The 25,751-nt window shown below is 36.9% G+C and overlaps 2 protein-coding genes across 7 annotated transcripts in view; one reads left to right on the forward strand and one right to left on the reverse strand.

Annotated features, from left to right (window-relative positions):
• The window catches only part of POU6F2 (POU class 6 homeobox 2), a 351,623-nt gene extending 326,583 nt beyond the window's left edge, over positions 1 to 25,040 (reverse strand). The window contains exons 1-3 of one of the 3 annotated variants that reach the window (XM_051798730.1): positions 24,941 to 25,040; positions 19,064 to 19,095; positions 18,485 to 18,529 (exon numbers count right to left, since the gene is read on the reverse strand). The gene's annotated coding sequence lies outside the window, so the exon portion shown is untranslated. Of the gene's footprint in view, positions 1 to 7,655; positions 7,787 to 18,484; positions 18,530 to 18,968; positions 19,096 to 24,940 lie in introns of those variants that run through there. The other 2 variants (XM_051798729.1, XM_051798731.1) reach the window with 2 other exon arrangements.
• Positions 25,041 to 25,248: 208 nt separating this feature from the next.
• VPS41 (VPS41 subunit of HOPS complex) overlaps positions 25,249 to 25,751 on the forward strand; it is a 104,743-nt gene continuing 104,240 nt past the window's right edge. For 2 of the 4 annotated variants that reach the window (XM_051798705.1, XM_051798709.1), the window contains exon 1: positions 25,298 to 25,333. In XM_051798705.1, coding sequence (XP_051654665.1) covers positions 25,313 to 25,333 — 21 coding nt within the window. In that variant the 5' untranslated portion in view covers positions 25,298 to 25,312. Of the gene's footprint in view, positions 25,334 to 25,447; positions 25,611 to 25,751 lie in introns of those variants that run through there. The other 2 variants (XM_051798706.1, XM_051798708.1) reach the window with 2 other exon arrangements.

The following is a 25,751-nucleotide window of genomic DNA, read 5'->3' on the forward strand; positions in this document are numbered from 1 at the left end:
AAATGGAGTTCTAAGATCTCAATAGATGTATTTGGGTGGAGACAAAAAAGTATAAGCAGTTGATACTGCTAGCCACATCAATAAAAAAATTGAAAGAATCCTAAAATTCAGAGTAGTTCTCATTTTTATTTTGCTTTCAGTTTATAGACTATGATTTTTCAGATTGGGCAAAAAATACACTACTCTTATTTTCAATCAGTTTCTTGTGCCAATTTTAATGCACAGTGCTTCAGTACTTGACATGAAAACACTGAAAGGAGAATGATAAGAACTCACACCATAGAATTACCATTATATATAATCAGTAGGTTTTATAAGAATATAAAATATATGTGATATAACAATATCACACATTCATTCTCTTTCCAAACATTTAGAACCTAAACTACCTCTCAGTAGTCCCTTTAAAAATTACGGTTTTTCCAGTGGCCCTTAATATCAGTACAAGTTTCCTCACAGGTCAAGGATAGCAGATAACTTTAAAAGCATAGATTCTCTTCACTAGCATTATGACTCCTCTCTGTTTATTTCAGGAAAACCTTCCTGATTGTTAAAGATGCCATGATAAAAGTATATAAGCCTTTAAAGACTAGATTTTACACACTTGCCGTTAAAATTTTGCAAAATTATTTCTTGAAATTCCTTGCAGATTGTTTCTTGGATGTCTTTTCCCATTCTCTTTCCACTCCTCACATTAAAAATATCTAACATAACAGCTTCCCTAAGTTCTGGTTGAGTTCTTTGGAGAGCTGAAAAGAGAGGCCACAAGCTTCAGCCTCCAGGAATCTCTGTGGATGGATTCAAGAGCTCTGCTCTCAGGCACACTGTCTCCTGTGCCACACTTCTGCATAGTGAGGCTGCTATCTCACTCATTTGCAGGTCTGTTCCCTTAGCAGTATGACATGCTAAGAGTCCCGCTCTTCACCAGCACCTGCCCTCCCTCAGTTCCTCCCTGTTAAACTCATATGGCCCAAGCATCACAAAGCCTGATTGAATAAAAAAAAAAAAAGGAGGGATTTACCTTGGTATCTTTCTGCTTCCTGCAGTGGATCACAGCAAATGATGGTCAGTGTGTTTAGAATAACATCTGGAAAAATACACTACCATCATTAAAAGCATTGTATACCGCTCTTTTATTGATCTGCTTGGAAATTCTTATTCTCTGTTTCATACATTGTAGAAGAAGTGAGAAGCACCTGGAAAGAATCTAGAAATTCAGAATCCATTAGAGTTCATCACTACCAGCCTCTGAGTCATCAGTGCGCTAGCCTTTGGGCTACTGTGTTTCTCTGCATCTAGCCACATCAAACTATCAGTGATCAGTGTCATTAGCCTGTTTCACAATAATCAGTAAGAAAACATAGAGCCACTAAATTTTCTGATGGATAACAGGTTAATGGGAGCTGGGAGACTGTGATGGGAGACCCCTGTTTTCCCTCACAGTCTCCTGCCTCCAGCGAAGCTCACCTTGTCGGAGCATAAGAACTTTTCCTTTTGAGGCAGTACTTCATGAAGGTGATACATGACAGGATGACATTAAAGGTGTGACCCACCTGTTTAAGAGTACAGATCCTTTTACCCAGTACAGTCACTCTTTCAACTACCTTCCCAAGGTATTCCACTTTGTGAAGGAAACTGTCTCTTTACCTTTATGTAAGATAAATGATCTCTCTGGTCCTTAAAATTACATTTTTTCTGGGACTCACAAATCTTTGCTATCACATACATAGCAATTCTGCTATGCTCCAAGTTGGGGTCTTCTTTTAACATATTGGAAAAGATGGGGGTAGCAGCAAGAAGAAGAGTGTCATGGTCCTCTCCTTTCATCTCGCTAAAATGGAAAAACCTTCCAGTGAGGATCATCCCTGCTCTTGAGAGGGGACAGAGATAGTGCAGTTCACAACTCTGGTGGTCAGCACAGAAAGAGACCTGGATGCCAAAGCAAGTGTACAGTGTGTCTGTTTGATCTAGCCTATATTTTGAATCTAGATACTTCCCTGGCAATGGAATGTCACTCTTATGTAATCTGTCTATTCCCAAAGCTTCACCCACCCACCTGCATGTGTCATTATCTCTGTTTTGCCCAATCCAATAAGCACCTGTTATCGAGACATCAAAGAAAACAACAGCAACTGAATAATGTTAGCATTTGATGCTACAGAAATAAAATTGAATATCTGAAACAGAATAAAGCCAAAATATAAATATCTTCAGAGTCAGAAAAAAAGTATGTTATGGCTTTAACCTGTTTACATGCAAGTATTTTCTGTAGTGGGATAATCAAGGTTTCAAAGATCTTGTCCTATATAATATCAAATCCTATTACTATTCAGCAAGGGAAAAATTATTCCCTTAAAATCAAGGTGCTCTTTAAGACTTTCCAGCAGAAAAAAGCTTGTATTTTGTGCACAAGCACACACAAAAGGCTTCTCAAAGGGAAATGTTAGCCTCAAATTAATTTCTGTCAGATTTGATTGAAAAACTCACACATATCCGTCCATTGGAGGTTTGTGACCTGACTCTGCCTGACTGGGATTTGGTAATCAAATAGAGACTCCTACAATAACATGTATCAGTTTTGCTGTAGTTAAGAACTATAGCTGTAAAGTGTGCATTGTAGCAGCAGAATTAGAACAAGGAGAATTTTTTGCATGCAGTTTCATTTGCTCATTAACTGAAAAGGTGCCCATAATTAGAAAAAAATACAAAATACAAATAAAAATAATTTTAAAATGTTATGCACCATGCATGAACCAGATTGTACACTTGAATGGATTTTTCCTTAATTTCTTGTGTGCTTTTAGTTGCTGGCCACTATTGCAGTTACTGCCTAAAATAGGTAAGACCTCAAACCTTTCTCATGTGGCAAGATCTGAAAAACTGTGCATTAATTCTTCACTCAAGTTCTCAAAGAACTGCTCAACTTTCTCTTATTTTCTCTCAAATTCTTACTTTCAGAGTTTAACATCTAAAAAAGAAATAGTAAAAAAATGAGATAAATCCCATGACAAAAGGTTCCCTCTTTCAACCACATCTAATAAAAATGAGGTACCTAAATGTAAAGGCAGCAGTTACAGAGGTGTAACTACATTGCCACATAGCTGACATTACACTGGATCCAGTCAGACCCCTGGTTGTGGTGGAAGCCTCATGCAGAACTGAAGAAGCACAGTACTTAGTACGTAGACACAATAAACCCACGCAGAATGGTGTCTGCTGTCAGTCATTGAAAACAAGGATCTCAAATTTTAACATCATTTTGATCAGGACTGTACACCATTTTGAACTTTGGCCTCATTATATCACTTCATTATGAGACTCAGCTTCTGAGACTGAACTTCAGATCCAGATTGCTCATTACTTAAACAGTGGAAAAAAGGAAAGACATTCAGCCAAATTAAACCGAGGCAGCTGTGAGAATTTATTGGATCTATCTCCAGAAATTTTATTTAGTTTATAACATATCTCATTTAAAGTTTCTTTAGAGAATCTTTAAATTAAGGAATTTTGGAAGGCAAGTGGGGAATAGGAAACTGAGGGGAGGGAGAAGGAAAAATTAAAGAGAAACTTTTGGAAGAATGGTATGTAAAAAACAGGAAGGCAAAGAAATACAAGATGGACAATTGAACAATTGAAGGAATGGTAGTTGGACAGGAAGAAAAGGGGCAACAGCAGTCATTGGCAATATAATATGAAAGATTGGAGGCTGAGAGAGAATGTCTAAGTTTCAGAGCTAATAGATGATTATCTTAAGAAGATCACTTGGTTTCTTTCTGAGCTTCTGTGTAGAGAGTAATGAGTCTACTAAGTCTTACATCTGTGTAGGTCCAGTTTGGACAAGAGGACCAGCAAGGTATGAAAAGACCTAAGTCTTGGAAACTCGATGGTAGATATTTGGGACAGAAATTGAGTTTATTTCCCCTATATTATTTCCTCCAAATAATATTCCAAGCTTTTGAGGTCTGATGAGGAGAAAACACATTTGTTTACACTTTAGTGACCCTGACTAGTATAACAGTAACAACATCTCCCTGCTATCTCTGCCTCCACAATGTAGATCTCCATAAAAATGGCATGTTAAAATCCAGCAGAATGAACTGTTTCTTTCTCCTATTTTTATATGATTTTTTAAAGCCAAAAAAAAAGAGGGGAATGAGAGGAAGAACACCATCATAAGTTCACTTGTACACTGTATGAAAACAGAAAAAAATTGCAAGGATTGTGGCACCAGCACCACAGCCAGACATTCAAGTCTTTAACTGCTTGGGGTCTGCTGAAAATTTTCAGTTTCTTCCCTATTGCCTCAGTTCCTGTGTATTCTTTCAGGCATTTTGATTTCTCTAACATTTTCCATTGTACATTCCTCTTTTATCTTCTTTATCTACCAGCCAGATAACAATGTATTTTTAACAGGCATCTCCATTAGGGTATTGACTAAGTGGCTCCCAAGTTCTCTGTCACAAGCCACTGAGACGAGTAGTTATTGATGTTTTCTACTACCTCGGTAGCTGACACTATTTCCAACTATTTTTGGAGGATGAGGAAAAGAGGGAGTATAAAAATAACAAAATAGGGTCACTTCAGAATCTATCTGCAAGAAATTGCAGCCCCTTTCCAGTCCCCCAAAAATACTGTGGTGCACAAATACAGTTTTCTGGCTAGTATACCTTTACAACTGATCACGTTCTTTACAAGGGATTGAAGTTACAGTGCCTGTGCCTTTGGGATGATTGATTTTTGAGGAATTATGTTCGATACAACTGAGTACCAATAAACATTAATGCTTTCTTGAAGTAAGGGACTCTTAAGGACCAGATTCCAGAGGTATGAGCTAAAGCAGGAATTAGACCAGTCAAAACTGAGAAGACAAGACCAAAACCATGCATAATGGTGACAACTTGAACAAAGAGTAGTGGGTAACTCTTCATTACAAGGTGAGTTCAAAAGCAAGTGGTATGATCAAGTAACTAGTACAAACACTAAGTGTTACTTTTAAAAAGAGCATGTATTTAAATTATAGAAGTTGCTACCACAGAATTTTATAGAAGCCAAAGATATAAGATAAGGGGTATGGAACACAGTGTGTGGTTGCAAAGCCTAAACAAGTTCTTCATTGTAGGAAGCTAGGGGGATCATTTTACATTTACCTTTTTTTATTTTACTTTGCTAAACAACCAGGAGTAACCACTGCTGAAAACACATCTCATGTGAAGTATATTCTTCAGGAAGGCTGAATGGCCCACAGACAAATGTAATTGTGAAGTCTTGCAATCATTGCTTTCCCTTCAAAATTCCAGTTCCCGGGATTCTTATTTGCATGAGAAATCTCAGATTTCATCTAAAAACTTAAACTTTTAATACTGGTATGTGAAGAGAAAACTTGAAAATATGACTTTATTGTTCTATATGGCCTGAAAAAATGAGAGAAAATAATCATATGTACATATCATTTCTTTAATTTAAGCCAGTCTTATAGTACTGGTTCATGATTTCAGAACACCTTGGGGACTTGCAGTTTTGTTCGTGCTTCAGACTTACCAGTACAGTAAATATATTCTGTTAGGCAGAACATCATTAGAAAAAAATATAAAACATATTTCTAATGACTGATTATATAAAATATTGCATCACATCTTTCAGATCTTCAAGTAAGTGCTGTCAAATTCACTGAGTGCTTGCAACTTCTATGAAAGTCTGCTCTAGGATACGTTCATGAAGATCCTTATATATAACCATCCTCACTATTACTGTGTACCTTGAATACCAACAATCTTATAACAGGCCAAGAAACACATAGATATTCAGGGTTTGAATAGCAGCACAGAACTGTTCATTTAGAACTTGTAATGATCTGGTGGACTCACAAGCTGGCTGAGGGGCAGGGAAAGGAATTCAGTCCTTGTTTCTGTAACAGGCTCTGTAACCTGTGTTGACAGCACTGCTAATATTAGTCATCTGAAAGACGGGCTGCTAATAACTGATTTTCAAACACTTGTAAGTCTCCTGAGGTAGAAATAAACTTCTCTAGTTAAGAAAAATGCCAAAGGGGGTGACCTGTGCTTTTTTTTTGTTTCTGTAATTTATTGCTTTGGAAGACACAGAAGACAGCATTGGCATCACTTAAGCAATAACAAGCTGTGGTCCACCTTCTAACTATTTTACGGGACATTTAAAATAAAACATCCCAACATTTGATATCATAGTAAATAAAGAAAGAGACTGCACAGATGATCTTGTCTAATGTTTCTGTAAATCGCAGCTATGCAGTCTGGTTACTGTTCAAGACACCTGAACTGAAAGGTGGGATTTGTGATCACAGTCAGTGTTGAACCAGTTAAAAGTCTAATCCCAGCTGCTTGTCAAAGATTTTGCTAATACAAAAGCACAACAGAGCAAGGACAGTAAAATAATATGTTCCTTGAATTTATATTGCTGCCTTTTTTGCAGTATTTAAGCATTAGAAAAAAGTCAGAAAAAGTAACAATTCAAAACCAAGAAGCAGTAAGGAAATTAAAATTACAAAAGCCTTATAGTGAAAACATCAGATCTTTTGTTTTTTAATTATTACCAGCATTAGTGAAATATATTGATTTTCAATTGCAAGATTTTAACTTTACCGAGTGTAAAATCTATTTTAATGCATTTGTTTATTGTACATTTTTTTAGGTTTAAGTGATTATTTTTTCTCAGTCTATAAGTAACAAGTTTCTATGCTTGTAAGACATAGTAATTATTTTTACCAAGTAAAGAGGTAAATGGCAGAAGAAAAATTTAAATAATCTCTTTCTACAGACAGAACAACTGTCTCATATAATTGCTTCTTATCTCTGTAGCAGCTTAACAGCAAGATTCAGATTTTTTTTTAGTTTTTTACACATTCTATAATCTGGTTAGAAGTTGCAGAAAACACTATTATCAGCACTGCTCCAGTTCTGCATTTAGTACTGAGCATTCCAAGGGAAAAAAGAATTATAGAATAATGTCTGAAGTCAAACTGCAAATAGTTAAAAAAGTTTCTATTGCCACTTCAGAAAATGAATCATGATCTTTTCTGTCCTGTGAACAATAACCATGTTTTAATTCCAGAAGTGTCTTAGTTTTAATGACTACCAAGGTTGCTTCCATAATATAATAGTGAATTTCATTTAATCACTTTTCATTTAAGGATGAGAATTTTTGCTTTTCTGTTTCTGCTTCTTTGCTTGTTTATCATGTACAAAGCAGTGTCATAATTGACATTCCTGCAATAAAGCTATGTTTACAGATACAGAGGCTTAAGACCTTCCATTGTTTCAAACATGACCTTGAATTCTCAGAGCAATGCAAGTCCAGAGATTGAACCATTTAGGTTGGAAAAGACCTTAAAGATCATTGAGTCCAACTGTTAACCTCTCACTGACAAGTTCACCACAAAGGCATGTCTCTAAGAGCCAAAGTGTCATATTTTTAAAATATCTCCAGGGATGGTGAGCAGCCTGTTCCAACGCTTGAATCTTGTACCTGGCATCAGGCTACTAAAGCTAATATTTCAGCATTTTTTCATGGATTTTGAGTATATCACCATCTAGACAGATATAGCCTAAAGCTGAAGTCAGTAGAAGTTCAACATCCCATAGTAGTTCAGATCAATGGGCCCAGCTAGCCACCCAACTCACCAGTGTAATCTTTTCAGTCATATGTGGTTTCCTTATTCCTATGTTTCATGAAGCTTGCTGAGAAATTATCAGGCAAAGAATATGGATCTCTTGCTCTTTTGAAAAGAAGAGAAAGCATTTCTCTGGCTTACAGGAACAGTATTTCCCTACAGTCCTTCTGCTTCCTGAGCAGTGTGGTAAGGGCTTGTGTTCCAGCAAAGCATACTTTATTCAACGTACAGTGTCATCATCTCACCTGCTGACAAAAGCAGCAGAGCTGGCTTGATGTAGGGCACAACAGATGGAGCACAGATTGCTGCCTACAGTTGCCAGGACTGTGCTCTGGTTTTGTTGTGACTGAACAGCAAAACAGAGTCCTCGGTTTAAAAATCTATCTATAAATTGCTGAGATCTATGAGTAGACTCCTACAGAAATGCCTCTAAATTAATAATGGTGTTATTTTAGTTCAATTGCCATTAGCTACCATCTGTTTTCATAATTCACCTGCATTACAATGTTACTCTAGTGAGACTGTGCTAGTCAGTATTGCTGCAGAGCTGTTCCTTCTTTCTGATCTAAAATATCAAGACCAAAGCGATACAGCATCAGAAAAGTTTTTAAAATAAATTAACAAATGAGACATACATTCTAAAAGTGTCTTTCTATGCACTTCTATGCATGGAAGCTTAAATTGCAATGGTGGAGTAAAGAATGCAATTCTAAAATTTAATTCTCAAAATCTACCTCATCCCATTGCATTGGGGATTTTTTGAGTGGAAGAAGAGCAGAAGGGAGTGACACAAAGGTAGAAAATTAATTATAATTTAATTGTTTTCAGGGTTGTTTTACTTAGGTTAAAAATCTAATGAGGTAAAACCTTAGTTAGAGTGAAACTTCATAGGAATTATTTCTATTGACTTCAATGGACTTTAGATCAGACCCAAAAGAAAGACCCATCTTGCCAGTCTTACTTGACTAACAAGTAGAAAAATAGTACTACAGCATGATATAGAAATAGGGCAGAGATTTCAGTCCTTGATCACCAAAGCACAAACCCTCCCAGACTTTTGCATCACCAGGATGTGTTCCAGGATATACATCTGTTGTATGTTACTCTGGAGCATAGTCTGTGCTGCATTTATCAGACCTGACTTAGAAGCTGGTGGAGGGAAGGGGTCTGAAGTGTCAAAAGCTTGAGAAGGAGGCAGACTGAGTGCTCCAGACAGCCAGGAGATGGAGGAGTTTTCTGCCTTCATCTCTGAGCAAGGTAGATGAACACTTTTGGAAGCTCTATTAAACTGTGGATTTGCCTACATATTCTGTGGATGTTTAAACCAGAACATAATTACTAAAAAATATTTGGCTATAGCACAAATATTTTCTTGGGCTAGTGAGCTCCCCTATCCCCTCTCCTCAACTGCCTTTGCATATACAATTTTCTTCTGGGGAAAAAAGAATATTGATATAGAGACTTTTGGAATAGCTACTCCATAACATCTATTTCAGAAAATATCTAAGTTTAGAAAAGCCACAAGTATATCTCCCTATGAGGCCCAACTCAGTGAGGTGGCAATGTATCTTGAAAGCTCAGTATGTCGGAAGGAGATTCTTCATATGCATCTGCATTGCTCAGTCTCTGGTTAATGTACCACCAAGACACAGAAACAGCCTATAATTCCTGAGAAACTGAAACAACAGAATCTTCCTGTGGTCCTATATTGACGCTTCAAAGGGAAAAGCTGCAGGTGGATGTTCACTCATTGTAGATTCTGATTCTCCAGCATGTGTCTGTATCAGTTATCCTATACACTTCTGTCATCTAGAGATTTCCTGCTATTGAACTTGACCTTGAAGACACTGTATGCATTGTTTGCTTGGAAGAAAGGTCTTAGAAGAAAACAGATGCTAATCTCAATAACCTCGTATTTTAGGTATTAGTTCACTGGCAGACATGATTTTGTGCTTTTGTATAAAACTTTGAAAGGATCATACTGGTGTTTATGATGCAATGTTGTGATCAGTTTGATACTAGAAATAGCAGTAAGAAGGATGAAGCAGAAAAACAGAAAAAAGTAACCTTTAAGTTATTTGTTAATCATCATGACCATGGCTGTAATGGAACCTGTGCCCACCTATCTAACATAAGCATGTGTGTTCAGCAGATGCAGTACAAGTGGAAGGGTGTGTACCACATAATTAAAAAACAGGGCTTGTTAGGGTAGTGCTGTACAGTGCCCTGGAAGCCTTAACCTTCCTAATGCTAAGTGCCTTCCATTTGCATTTCCTGAAGCATGTGTGTTACCAGATCAGAAACCTAATTTTTGAGCCATTAACCATGATGTATGTAATATGTGTCGTCTGTATTGCAGAGAAGCGAATCTGGCATGTGACATGAAAGGCATGATATGAAGAATTCTAGAATTGTTACTGATTTTGTAAAGTTTAGGAGGATAAGGTTCACTAAGACAGCTGTTGATACCTATATGAAATGCTTTGTCATCCATTTACTAGCCTGGAAGAATGCATTCTACTACAGATTTAATTATATATTTATAAAACAAGATCTGTCATTACCAGTTTTCCTTTGCTGAATCCCATGAAGTGTTCAACACACCATGAAGAATGATACTGTACATTTAGCTAATGAAGTTATTCTGCCCCTGACATTAACACTAGAGATACTTTCTTCCTCCCTGATGATTTATTCAAGCTCTAAAAAATTAAGTAACCTTAAGGATCTGTAGAGAGAAAAATTAATCCACTGAGCATGTTGTTCTCTTTTGTTCTGATGCAACATCGGTTGAAATTGATGAGAATGTAGTACTTTTAACAGCACCGGATCACGTTCTCGAACATAAGAAAAAGCGCCAAAATTTTAAATACAAATAATTCTGAAACAAGAATTTGAAATAGAGAGGGTTAGCTCGTAGTCTGAACAGCCTCAACTTGTACAAGAGTTTAGATATAAAGTTGAAATGTCACATTCTTCACTGCTATGTCAGCCACCTCCCCCTGTCAACTCAGACTTCACAAAAAGAGTATCCTTATATCATTTATGTGAATATTTTAAAGCAAGATTATTCACTTTGGAAAAGTCCCCAAATCAATAAAATAAATTAAAAAAAAATTAAATGGGAGAAAAATAACAGATATATTAGAAAAAGACATCTAGGATCAAGTCCAGTCTCATGATTTATCATGCTACTGTATCATGTATTCCCACTTATTTATTCATCTTCACTGTACTACAATCAGTTTTCTGGATTCATCTTGATTAGTAATTATAAGTGAGTTCAGTACAGTTAAGGACATGACTCTTATTTAAAAATGTTTATGAGTGAGATGGGGACTGGGCTTCTATCTGTTTTTAGATGAGTGTTATAGGCTCAATTAAAATTGTGCACCCAAACTCACGTAGGACAGAGTGCACCTTGCAAGAGGATTGAGAGGTAAAGTTCACAGAGAACTTTGATAATGTGGGAGCAGGATGAGGGAACACTGAAATTTTACAAGCATACTGGAATTGAGCCCAATAATCAGGCAACAGTTGTCCAAGTTTCTCCAGATAAGATCAGTGACAGACATAGAAAAGCAAGTGATCATGATTTGCCATTTATTATAAAATCTTGCTTTCAGCTTGGTAATCAAGAGAGATTTTATTGTGCGCTTTTTCAATAGCATCAGCAGTTTCAAACACAGTGTTCATCATCCTGTTCTGGCCAGAGCTCAAGAAAAAATAAAACATCTAAGGCTCTATTTTGATGTACGGTCTACATCTGGTTAGAAGGTATACATTCAGACCCATTGACTAGTATTAGATCTGGTCTCCAAAAGAAATAGCATTCAGCTAATTCCAACAGTTCTCTAACAGTCAAAGTCCTGATGGAAGCAAAACGGAGTTTTGGACTCCTGAGAATTTAACAATACAGCAGAAGAAAAAGGTTTCTGGAGAATGACTAGCTGGGATAAGGGTTTATATAAATCACTTTTAAAATTATTTGCATATTATCTATTCTAAAAATGGAGAAAAAAAAGAAAATGGAAGACTTAAATTATTTTTACCTCACATGAAGTTTAATAAAAATAAATTTAAAAGTTTCCAGTAATCACCAGGCTTCTGAAGTGGTCAAGAAAGATACATAAATGTCCCTATGATATTAATACCATTTAACAGGTACCTGAGCTGAAGCATGAAGAAGCCAAGTGGCATATACAAGATGCAGGGAACATATGGCATAGCAAGAAGAGAACATGCATTTTCTGGATCTTTGACTTTAACCAGAGTTCAGATGTTTCTGCTTTGCCAACAGCTAATTCTTTCCACTCCCAATTATATATATACACACACATACATCCTAAGAACGTGATACATCATAGAAAAATGTACTGGAGACAAGTAATGCCCTATCACAGTTAATAACCTTTGGAAGCTTTAATGTGAACAATAGAATGTGTCTGTTCTGCAGACTTTTCATTAAAGTACATAGACCAATCATGAAGAAAAAAAAATATATTTGAGGAAGCAATAACACAGAGGTTAAAAAAATATTGATTAGGAAAAATGTTTTCTTCATAGAGATAATATCTCTCTTCTAGAAAAAAGAAGCTGCTTAGTCTCCATTAAAAAAAAAAAGAAAACAAAGTGTGTTCTTACAGCACACATTTCATTTGCTATGAGCTTTGTTGAATAATGAGCAAAACTGCCATTTGTCCTACAACCTTCTCTCACCTTACCTATCACACTGAAAGATTTAAAATTTTCTTGAAAAGACTGTGCCATTTCATTTATTACATTGAAAAAAATGAAACACCAACTTTTAAATACTTTCACCCTTTTTTTTTTTAATGTAACTATCTGCCCTTTGGTGCCGAATACCTTCTTAGAGGATACAACCCAGTAAATTTAGTATGGATTCCCACAGACTGTATTTACTTCTAATGAGATATAGTATCTCCTGATCTTTTTCATCTAACTTCAGAAAAGAAAGATTAAAAAAAAAAAAGAGCTTGTTTCTGTCAGAGTTCGTTCTTTGGTGTCAGGAAAACATGCTGGGGTTTTTACTTCTCCGTGTTCTAAGTTTTCACCTTGATCTTGTAAAATATTACAAACATTCCAAATGCATATATTGCACTCCTGTTTTCTAAATTCAAACTGAATACTCAAAGATAATGATCATGATGACTTGAGAATATATTCTTCCATCTTTGAGAAATGCATTGGGTGGTACATTTCCAAATTTTGGGAGACTAGTGGGTGACTTGCAGGAAAAGGCAAATGCAAATTAAGATAGCTGAATCGAGGGATTTCTGAGGTCTTCAAAGGGCTTTGGATTGAGCCTCAAGTTTTTAGGACTTTTCATCACTAGATATCAAAATACTTCACAACAATCTGTACTTTTCATTATATCTGTTTCATTGATGGGGAAAATGAGGTATAAACAGTGAGACAATTCTCTTCCTACATTAGTGACTCTGTGGCAGTCGCTAAAAGTCATTAGTCGCTGTAGTAGTCACTACATATATATATAAAATACACATGTAATATCTAATTATATAATAGTCACTAGTGAGAGGATAGCAGTCAGCTTCCATGACTTTTCCTTTCTGCAATTTCAATAAAATTTTCTCACAGAGGATGCCTTAGGAAATAATAGTTAAGTTTATTACTCTAGTAATTTTGTTCCCCTTATGATTAAACTCTGAACTAACATGTTATGTATTGCTTGACAGAGATCTGTATATTGATCCTTCAGAACTAATGCTAGATGTACTAGTAAACCTCCAAAATCCCAGTGTGCTGTACCTGCCACCACCAACTCTTATCATGGCAGTTCACTTGCAACTTTTTCTATAACCCTTTGATCGTCCCTATCTCTTATTAATCTCAGCTACTTCAAGGGTTAGACAATTCAAATGAGATCCTGTGTTGATTTAGAAGTCTGGGTTTTTTTCTGACAGAATTGTATCTTCTCATCTATGTTCAAAAATAAGTAGTATGCTGTCGTCACCACCATAATATAAATGACTAATTTTAATAAGTTTTTAAAATAAATTTAATAATTTAATAAATAAGTTTTTAAAATAAATTTAATAAGGAGTCAGATCCTTATAAAGTAAATAACAAGAATTTCAAGTGCCCCTGTCCTGTTTCTTCTAAATCATATAATCTGGTTTAAGTGTTGCGACTGGATTGTCTGCATGATATTTAACAGCTAAAGGGAAAGCCTGACACTGTCACAGAGGAGCGTTCTCAATAGCTGCTGCTTAACACATACCATGGGAAAAAAAGCTTGTGATTGCCCATTGGATGAGCAACAGCAGTTAATTAATAAATACTATTCTCAAGTGACTTACAAAAAATGAAGTAACAAAAAAAACAGCCATGTTAATTTGTAGTCTGCTTTCAAGCAAGACAACAAAATCAGTATTTGCTTAATGGAAAAAGGCTATACTTGAGGCAGGTGATCAAAGGTGGAAGGGCTGTGCTCTAGGAAAAACATAAGGCTGGGAATCAAAAACCAGATATTTTCTTTTTAAATTGCTTAAGTTGCCTCACTTTCTTCACTTGCAAACTGGGAAGTTGCTCCTCATGCATGCTGCACGAAGAAAAACAGAAAACAGTTTTCAAGCACTATGGGTATTTCCTGTCTTGTCAGTGAACACTGTGGAGAAGTTTTGCTGGTGACCTGTCACTATCACTGCTGGTAGCAATTCAGCCACAGATAAAATTAAGGTTGCTTCTTAGCACTGTACTAAAAATCTACTTAAATGAAGTGGGAAGGTGAGGAATGGTATTCTGCTGCTGCTACGCACACTTAGCGTGTGATGGGTAGAGCCCTTTGATATTCAACCCAACAAATCATAAAAGTGTCATTATCCACAAAATATCTTCTTGGGAGCTAAAAAATGAGAAGAATGAAAAAAATTTATTTCAAATTCAAAAAAATGGTTTTTTGGGAGGATATTGTCCTATTATTGCCATGTGGCAGCTGTATTTATCCACATCCATTGTTGAGAGTGATCATCTTGTTAACATTTTTATACTATAACCACATGCTATAGGAATACTGTGTAGGAACATTTTATTAAAAGCTGTGTGGCCTACTTTCATAAAACACTCATACCTCTTAAAACCTCTAGAGGTGAATCACTTCCTTAGTAGGGACCACTGACTTCAGCAGGACTGTTAAAGTTTCATTAGTTTTGTTTTCATGTCAGAGGTTGGTGGATTGTACAGCATTTTTTAAATCCACAGCCTTTGAATAACATAACTTCAACCATCTGATATTTGAATTTGCTGAAAGCTGCTAATAAATTACCAGAGCTAAGTATGCTTCCCACACCAAAATAAAACTCACTAAGAATGTATTTGACTAAAAAGATATTCCGCTCCAAGGTGGAGGGAGGTAAGAGGAGACAGCTAAATAATCGGTATATTACCACTTACAAGCACTACCCTGCACCCCAGGAACCTGGATTTTGACACTGATATTGCTTCATAATCAAGAATTGTTCCAAGGTGAACCATCAGACCTCAGCTACATAGAGTAGGGCCAAATCCTGAGGGGATGTAGGAGTATGGGAAGAGATGGCAAGGAAAACAAAGCTGTGCAAATAAGTGGGTTGATACACACCGACAAAGATGTAATCAAAGAAAGAACTGGTTTGAAGAGTTTTTCTAAGCTAGGTTATGATTAGATCATCAGAAAACAGAACACAGTGAGAACTGTGTTTTAAGTAAATGGAGAGGTTGTCTCATAGGTACAGGAATTTGACATTAAAAGGCCCAGAATATGCTGAGTTGGAAGGGGCCTACAAGGATCATCAAGTCCAATGCCGATGGCAATAAACTGATGGCCTGATCCATAGTTACACTGGGGGTTGGTTTTTTGGTTTTTTTTTTAAGTTCCTTGTGAGTATAAAAAGGGTCTGAAATGTAAATCATTATTTGTGTGAATATCATACACAACTGGAAAGAAAGGGGAGCTCATTGAGACAATCAGAGGTTTATTCTGCTGTCCAGGATCTGTTATGCACCTCTGCTAAAGCGGAGCATGATCTTGGTAGGGTGGTAGGAGCAGTAAGAGGGGCTGTACAGGCTTGTGACACATTTAATGTTTTGGTCTACAGGATCTATACTCAAATTAAGATCATTCAGTTATGCTGTAATAACTGGGAATGAAAGCATCACCAGAAAATACAGGGACATTTTTTCTGTTGTAACCAGCTATGCGCCTCTAATTTCATTTGTTCATACCTATGGAATGATTCCGTTCTTGGTTTAACAGGGAATATGGAATATTTGGGTGAAGTATTAACCCTTTTTGATAAACAGCAAAACCTTTATTCAATTTAGTGGAAGAAGAATTTTATGTCACCACTGTCAAATGGCAGTATCAACAGCTATCTCCTTGGCAGGAATCTAATCATGGCTTAATTTATTTTGCTGCTTGCTCCACCTTTTTCATGTTTTTAGTTATTTCCTTCTTCCCCTCTCTGGATCTCCACTAAGCAGTATTACAAAACATATATACAAAGATGGCAAAGTTAAAAATGCACTTCAGAATGTTACCATTGTATACTCTATGGTTATAACCAGGGTATTATGCATGGAAAGCATACAGTATTCCTGAGACAGGAACTCTGATAACCCAATCAATCATTTTCTGTACATCATGTACACTATTTAAGTGAGTGGAAAGCTAAGTATTATTTTCTTGAGGTTAAGTGTATGTCAAGAAGAAGAAGAAAAGTGTTTTTCACTATAAATACACAATAGATTTTCCAATTATCTATTTAACATTGTCTCCATTAAAAACCTTCAGTAACAGATCAGAAGAAGTCAGGGAAAATAATTATCAGAAATAACACTTGTGAAGAAAAGGAATAGAAGAGAGATCTACTAGGCTTTGGTGATTTGATTCCTGAGAGTCAAAGGAAAGATACAACACAGCTGTAAAGAAAATGGATTTTTCTTTATCTATATGCCACTATTTAAATATTTATTTCTTATATATTAATAATTTGAAGAAAGATGGTTGATATTTTCAAAAACTTTAAACGTTGGTCTAAATATTTTCCTACCAAAATCAATAATGAAACTCCTAACGACTTCACTGGCAGCAAGGATAAGCAGCTGCTTCTGAAAGTATTATTTTCAGGAGCTTATTTTTTGGTACATGGAGAGAGAGGGTTATTTTGAAAATGAATCTCATCTATAGTTTTTTTCATCATGAAATTACGCAAAATATAACAAGTTAAAAAAGAATAGCACTTTTGTTTCCAAAAGAATTGCAAATCTTTAACAGTGAGAAGATATGGCATAAACAAACTTATTTACTGTGTCTTTACAACACAGTGAGTGAGGCAGCCCAAGAAAAACACAAAGAAGCTTCATATTCAAGTGACAACCCATATATCCAATATGTACATAAATATATTACATTTTCTTCCGGATTGTATTTCATGAAAATGTCACTATTTATGCAGCAATCTGTTCCTTCACTGTTTTTGCAAAATTATTCTCTAAGGTACTTGAAACAAATGTTGCATTGAAATTTCTGATTGTGGTGGTTTCACTCTAGGCCTTCCTGGAGACCAACTTGTAACCAGGAAGGAACTAGAAAAGTGATCACGGAAGTATTCCATGCTATTCCTTTACGTAACTTGAGGTATAAATAAGGCTAGCGGGAGGCATCTCGCTCTCTTCCTCTCCGGCGAGGTTCGAGAACGGCGGGTCCCTGTTTTGGTCTGGTTTATCTGGAGCTGAGGCCTACAGTGACTGCTGTTATCTGCCACGCGTGAGGGGAGAGCCTTGGGCCGTGTCTAGCCATCCTGCCTGTTCGAAGGGAAGTGGTGAGATTTTTGCTAGTTTGCCTTCGGTCGGCTGGTTGGCTTGTTCGGTCCTTGCCCCTTTTTGTCCTTCTCCCTTCCCCTTCCCCCCCCCCCCCCCCCCCCCTTCTGTGTGTGGTATTCTCCTTTTGTGTATCTGTCTCATATGTAATATATATATATATATATATATATTTGCTATAGCTTTGGCTGCTTGGTTTTTTTTTTTTCTTTTCCCTCTCTGGGAGGCAGGTCCTTGTTGTCGAGTTTCGGGGACTTGGCAGGAAGCCAGCTCGAAACTTGCACACTGATGAAAGCCTCTTAAATAATAATGGAAAAACATTCATCAGGCATGAAATTTGAGATCAAAATATGAATGGCTTGTGTTCTATTAATTTTGTTCTATTGTCCCCTGAAACTTATTTTTTCTCTAAATTAAAATACAAGTAGACCAATTATATCCAAGTTATATGTCCTAGTTTTGGCCAGGACAGGGTTAATTTTTTTACAGTAGTTGTGAGGGGAGCATGGCCAGACTCTGTTATTTGGCACCATCTCACATCATGGTCAGGGCTGGAAGGGACTCTGACTGCTGAGAAGAAGAGTGTGGCTTCGGGTCCCCATGAGAGGGGAAGCCATCTGCCGTTGTTCATTGTCGCCTGGGGTCGAATTACTCTCCATTTCATATACTTTTGTTATTAATATTGTTACTCTTACTGTTCATTTTCTTATCTCATTGCTGTTTCCAGTAAATTGTTCTGCCTTTTTAGTTTCCCATCGAAGGAGAGAGGGATGTGCCTTGCAGAGGTTTTTTTTTAGTGCAAGTACTAAATTGGGGAATACTACTCCTAAACTATGACAGTATGACTGTGTATCATTGTAATACAGTTTATATAGAAGAATGTCACTAAGATTTGGACATGAGAGACTTTTGCAACATGTCAGTTTAAGTAAACCATTTGGGATGATGTTTCTTTAAAAGGAAACACACACCACAGAGAGCTGATGGGAAACTTACTGCTACATCATCTTCTGGTGACCCATGACCAATATCTGGAAGCAGCTGTGGTATGAGAGAAAGCAGAGGTATATTACTGAGATTCATGCAATCGTAACAGCCTAAGGAAAATAATACCAAAATACCTGGGTAATATCACAGATATAAAAAGACAATAGGAGTACAAAATTATTCTGTGTATGAGTTCATACTGTCAGCCTGGCTAATTCTTTTTCTCTAGTGCCCCACTGCCCTGATCACCAATACTGTGCATGTGGTTGATCCCATCCAGGTTCCTCTCCGCAGTGAGGAAATTAGTGCCCTTTGTGACAGTTTGTCCCAAGGTCTGCTGTCAACATAATACCATGGGCAGATCCCATCAAGTGTGGCTCTTCCATATTGAGACAGTCCTCCAGTGCTACCCCAGAAGGCTTTGTGCCTTTGCATGCTTCTTTGTGTCTCCTTCCTAGATAGGAAAAATCTCAGCATAATGCAAGGCACCCACCTGACCAACAGAACAACTATCTTCACATCATTTCAGGTACTTAAAATCGGAAACTCAGAAGAAAGCTATGACTCAAGACAGCCTGCAGCAGTCACCTTGGGAACCAGGATTCTCTTGCTGGTGCAACCTATAACAAGAATATAGATAGAAACGTCTTGATAATTCAGTAATGAAAAGGACTCCATTATGCCAGTTGATCATAATGAACATGAAAAAGAGTTCTAATAAAGTCACATTGTAAGAGAGATAATTTATAAAAATTATCTTAACCTAGACTGAAGTTTTAGAATTTAGAATACTGGATTTTCAATTTCAAATTCCAGAAATGTTAATAAAACTATTAAATCCTAGAGTCAAGATTTAGGATCCTACCTAAATATCTATTTTCTTTTAAGAACTGGTCTCACTTAGAGACAACACTTCTCAATACATAGGAAGGAAGTACAATTGCTAAAAACTGACAAAACTTAATATGAACATGGAGATTAAATTTAAGTGTGTTCTTGAGACTCTTGGACCAAACAACATCTTAAGACTTCTCTAACCATTGTGTGTTAATTTTAAATTAGATCAAATTTAAGTGCTTTCTTTGATGAAAATGCTAATCGCTCAAATTACACTTATGTTTGACAATGGAATGTGACTCTTACTAAAAACAAACATTAATGCTTGTCTTAAAAAGATGAAACTAATGAATAACCAGCTAGGAGGAACATATAAATGTGAAACTCCTAAAGGAATAATGAGGACTCTATAACAAGACAGCAAAACATAAAATATCCTTGAGGAAGACATGAAAGCATTTATTTTAAGTATATGTATATATATATATATATATATATATGGACTTTGATCTTTATGTTTTGTTTCAAAGAGAAAAAAATCAGTGGCAGTAACTTAAATTTGTAAATTTGTAAAGTAAAACCTAGGAATCATAACAAAATAGAGGGAGCACAAAAAAAAAAGCCAACCTTAGAAGAATTAAAGACAAGAAGTGTTTTAATTCTTATAGGAAGGGGAAGGAATCCTATAAGTGGAATCACAGTTGTAAATGGTAGAGTTATTCACAATAATGAAATAAATATAAAAGACATTAATATGTTTCATTAGTTTAAAGTAATAGAGCCATGTCCCACCAAGCACAAATTAAGAGAGATGGTAACAGATTTGAGGTATAGCAAGTAGGATGTAAAACATGTGAAGCAATCAGGGGCATCTTTCTATCTGACTTAACAAATAACTAAGAACTGATTTAATGTTAGGATACAAGTACTCCCATGGGGAACGGAAATCTTTTAATACAGAACTTCCAAAAGTTGCTGACAGATGATGCCATGGTGGACATAATGGAGTGGCTCAAAGCTGAGGTAAGGCAAACTGAAATTTGCCATAGGGATAAGAAAAACCCCTTATGTACCAAGTCCTGCATTATTAGACCTAAGGGGTGCTTATCAAACCTGGTAGGACAGCCACAGCAGAGCAGCTTAAAACAGGAAAAAAGAAAGATCTTCTTTAAGTGGCAGGTAGGTGGCTTTTTGATTTCATTGTCTTAAGAGATTTTGGAGGCAAGCAGGACCAGCAGGTCCAAATGAGACAAATTCATCAATAGCAGGTTCACTAACAGATGGCAGAAGGGCTGTGCCTTCTATCATCCCTAATTCTATTCCAGTAGATGCTAAGGTAAGACAAGGAAGTGGAGCTCAGTACATGCTCTCCCCAAACAGCATCTCTTATCACCACCATTGAAGATCAAGCACTAAATTATATGGACCACTGTTCTGACTGCTTCTTTTGTGTTCTATATTTTTCTACCAGTGAGTAAAACTGTCCTTGAAATGACTTACCAGAAATAAAGGGAGTTCTATGTGATTGGAAATGTTATGTCAAGGTATGGAGTTTTATTTAAAAAAGGTACAAAGAAGAACTAATTTAGGTAAATCTCATGGCCCATGTTAGGAAGGAGTTCAGATTAAATCACAGAGCTATTCCTGTCTGGCTTCATAATCTACAAATCTATGGAATTTTCTTATAGTACAATAATTTTTCCATTTCAGACTTGTTCCTTCTCTACAAATCCCTTTATACATTTAACTATAAAGTTTTTAAGACAGTCCCTTACTTTATTTATAGCCCTTCTTTACCTTTAATAAATAGATAATTGTACTGGCTTTATGTTCTTTACTGTTCTTCAAATTTTTTCATCTTCTTTGTGTGTTCTACTCAGCACAAGAAGGTATCTTTCAGTAAAGCCTGCCTGAGAGTGAAGACAAAGAAAGGGAGCAGAAGAAACCCAGACAGGGAGGGAGGGTCAGAGGAAGACAGAAAAGACTAAGTAAAACATTATTCCTGAAGGATTTGAAAATAATTCACTGTATTTTGAAAAAGTCTTTAAATCTCAGGAAATAAAGATCAACCATTTTAAAGGCTGATAAACCATTCATAATAACCTTTCTGATATTTTTCATTTTTATAAAAATAGCTGATCATTTAAATTTAATTTAAATACCCTGCAGTGGTGGGACACAGTGGTAATGAATACCTCTATTTCTTACCTTGTCTTTTTGGTGATATTCCAAATTAAACAGCAGTCATCTTTACTGCCAATTGAAGAAGGCATTTACTATGATGCCCACATGGTACTCTAGGTTTTACATTTATCATTGAAAATTTTTTATAGTCGTTGTTCCTATACTCATTTCAGTAAGAAATATTGTAAACAAATTTTAGAGAGGGATTAAGAAGAAAAAAGTAAACAACTGCAAAATGATATAATGCTAGCAAGTGAAATAGGATTGTTTTTAAAGGATTGTTCCTGAACATATTTAAGATCATAATTATGTAAGCTATAGTACAAATTGAAAGTATCTTCACAGAAATAATTCTTTGATCACAAGGGGGAAAAAAAAGAAAAGACTTTGCAGATTTATTTCTACAAACAATCAGAAAGAGGAAAATCTTTGAACTTCTATTGTATTGTCAGCATTAGCTATGTTTTATCCAGTATAGTGTTTTTAAATGCTATTAACTTAGAGACAACCCTGCTTTTTTTTTTTTTTACTGAAGAAGTGGTGGTAAGAGTGGCGAGAAATAATTCACCTGAACATTTTGTTGGATGAATCAGTCCTACTTGAAAGCAACTGAGAGCTCTTGGAGACTGAAATACAGTAATATACCAATTGGTGTGGATACTGCTACTTCTTATGTTTCACAGTGGTCAGGGAGGAAGTGCGTTAAAGCAAGAGATAAAAATTCTAACTATTTGAAATCTGAATGTTGGTCAAGATCCAGGTTTTAATGCTAATTCTGTTTTCTATGGCGAAAAATAAGCCAGAAATTCCCGACAGACTTGAATTTCTAAAATTCAAACTGAATAGAGTTATCAGCATCCTGTTAGAAATGTCCTGCAGAATTCCTATCAGCTGGAAGCTCTGCATTAAAATAGGCAGTAAGAACATTAAAACCATCATGGTATGGTTAAAATATTTATATAAAGACTTGTGAAGGGTGTTATTTTGGTGAACCAAGTTAAAACTAAATGATAAAGTAGAGCCAGCCCATCACGCAAGATGGATCAGAGCCAAAATGCTCTACCTAAAAATCTTGCCAGGAATCCCAAACCTATACCTCTAGTAGAACTGACTTAAACCAAACTTCAGTTCTGTGTGCTGACAGACACAGAGAGACTAGGTTTTAAGGCTAGGACAGAACATTTACTTCCCTTAGGCAGTACTGTATTTTCCACTTATGCTGAACTGCGCTTTAGCTGGGATGTTCTCAGGCCCAAATCTGCAGGATGCTGAGTATTTAGTGGGAGGTACTGAAAGACTTTAAAACCCAGTGATGTCATTTCTTCTTGATGGCTTTCAGCACTTCTGGAGGATGGGTGTGGGAGGGGTGGCAGAATCAGATGTTGACATATTAAATTTTCCTGACACAATAAAAACCCATAATTACAGCAGATTGAATTCATACCTTAAGTGTAAACAAGAAAAGAATTAGTTTTGCACCATTCTACCAGAAATAAGCAGCACCCTGTAAGTAAATCACATTGTTTATACCACTTATTCTGTGTGCAGTGAAAACAAGCACAGCTGTTCCTTGACTGCTCTGTTTGTAAAAAATGAACAAATGTGCACTGTTAGCTGTTATAATAGCAAAGTTTACAAGATCTGCCATCCTTTTCCTTACACTGTTTTTCTTGGTACTTAAAAGGTCTGTTATTAATGATCATTCCAGTTTAAAAAGTGCCACAAAATACCTCTGTTGATGTCAAAACCAAAAAAAAAAAAGAAAAAAAAAAAGGAAGAAAAAGGAAAAAGAAAAAAAAGAAAATGAACCCTGAAACCCAAAAGCCCTATTGAGGTTTTATTTTACCCTGAAAGTAGGAAAAAAATGTATCTGGCAAAATTTCCTTTCACGAGATATACACAGTTTCAAGTATCAGATAATATACATTGTGCATTGCATATTACAGGACAAATCCTGGCTCCATTGTCAGCAAGGATATATTTTTTCATTGATTTAAATAGGACTAAAATTCAAGAAGGCTCAAAAGGGACTGGAATGAGTAAGCACTCTGGGTAAACCACACAGCTGTCAGCAAACACCTCTTGCAGTCTCTTATTTAAGTTTATTAAGTCTCATCTTGAAATCAGTTAATTCTTGCCAGCAAGGTTCTTTTGAGGACCACACATGTCTGACACACGGGAATCTACTTCTCATTTCCAGCCTAAATGCACTGAAAATAGCTGATACCTATTTGATCTCATATCTTTTACTTTAATAGCTGTCTTTCCTCTTCAGCTCTTTTTTATTTCTTGACTAGAGAAGCTAAGTCCTTTTTATCAGTCTTCTCCAACAGAATACACCCTAAACTTCTGTGATACTTTTAGTGGTCCTTTGGCCCCTTCCAGTTTCAATTTATCTTTTTTGTAACAAATGTGACTTGAAATTTACCATTATACCCAGGTGTGGTCTCAACAATATTTTGTACAGTGGCAGCCAAACATCTCGTTCTCTGTAGATATCCCTTGGCTTACAAGGCCAAGATGACATTTACATGCTTCTTCGCCATGGTACTTTGATAGTCCGTAAAGATATTTTCTAATGTCATTTGCAAATTAAACATATTCAGGATAGCAATTTCCATACATTCTTGCACTGAAACTGGTAACTTTGATAGCTGTCTCTCACCCCAGTGTAAACCTTTCAGTGTGATTTTAAAGGACAATTCTAGCTCTTCTCAGTCAAAATTCCGGCAATTATTTTCTAAAGGTATGGCAATTATATACATGATTTTAATATTGAAGGTGATAACGCTCTGCAATTAATTGTTTGTCCTTACAGTCTTGCACTGTGGTATTATAAGATTTCTATTTTACTGCCAAAGGTGAACTGCATACTTTTAAATTCTTGGGTTTGATCCCAAGGGCACATTAACACTGTAGCTCCACCTGAGATTTTAAATAGCTCCAGTGGCAAAACCCACGTGATAAAAAGTTCTGCCTATTGCTTTTTAGCTTTGGTTAGACTTTTAATATATAAAAAAAATGTAATTTAGGTGCAAGCAAGGCATTCAAGTCTTGTTTTATGGTTTTAAAAACCAAAATACAGCAGCTTCTGGAATTGTAGAAGATATTTAGGCTTTCTGAAATCCTCCTCCTGACACTGACGTGTGTGTGCCATTTCAAAACTGAGAAATTAAGTAAAAAGTATGAAGAGAAGAGAAGCCGCTACACGTCTCACCAGAGGATCTAATGGAAAGGGAAGCTGTGCTCGAGCAAGTGATGCTCGGATGGGTGACAATAAATGGGCCTGGTCCGGGAGACTGGCAGTCCAAGCACGGCAGTGACAGCAGGCATGGAACGCTGCCAGTGCTCTTGGCTTCAGCTACACCCAGACCCTCGCTAACCAAGGGCCAGCTCATCAGTCACCACAGGGGCCACCTTCCATCTCACCACAGCTGGGCGTACCACGAAGCTGGGAGACCTGACAGAATCAACGGAATTCAGCTTAAAAAAGCATCTCACAGCTAAGGAGAGTAGAAAGACAACATGGCTGTGCTGCCCGTGGAGCCCAGCCTTGTTCCTGCCCTCGCTTCAGATTGTAGGGCATCGCCACCATACCTCAGCTGGGCTGACGAAGGAAAAAAGGAGGGGATGGGGGAAAAAAAAAAAAAAAAAAAAAAAAAAAGAAAAGAAACAAAGAAAGTAAAAAAAAAAAAAAAAAAAAAAAAAAAAAAAAAAAAAAAGAGGAAAACATCCCTACCCCCGAAACTACATTTCCCAGAGTGCCTCCGCCGCGTCGATTTCCTGCCCCTCACATGACAGCGGCCCGGCTGCGCCATGGCGGAAGCCGAGGAGAAGGTAGAGCCTGTCGGTGCCCTGTGGCCGCAGCGACGCGGAGCGGGGCGGCCGGAGCGTGGGGCCGGGGCGGCTCATGGGAGTGGAGGGACAGCGCGTGTGAGAGGGAGCAGAGGCCGAGGCCGTAAGCCCGCCCTGAGAGTGTAGGGCCGGCGGCGGGGCGATCCTTCTGGCTATCCTCGCTGCGCCGGGGCGCAGGAGAGAAGATGGAGGCTGCGGAACCTGGATCTGGCCGGGAGGGAAGGTTTAGAAGTGTTGCTGGCGCCGCTGTGGAGCCAAGGTTAAAGAACTGGAGGGTTTGCCTACCAAGGGACATGGGTGACATGACCAAGTTAATTTCAACTGGGGATTTTTCTCCTGCGACAAAACTTGAGGAGTTTGGTGCTGGCGATTTGTGGTTTCCTAAAGGAGATGTTCTCCT

Source organism: Manacus candei, unplaced genomic scaffold, assembly GCF_025592945.1.
Source record: "Manacus candei isolate 608988 ecotype Guabito, Panama unplaced genomic scaffold, ASM2559294v1 h1tg000049l, whole genome shotgun sequence".
Taxonomy (NCBI): domain Eukaryota; kingdom Metazoa; phylum Chordata; class Aves; order Passeriformes; family Pipridae; genus Manacus; species Manacus candei.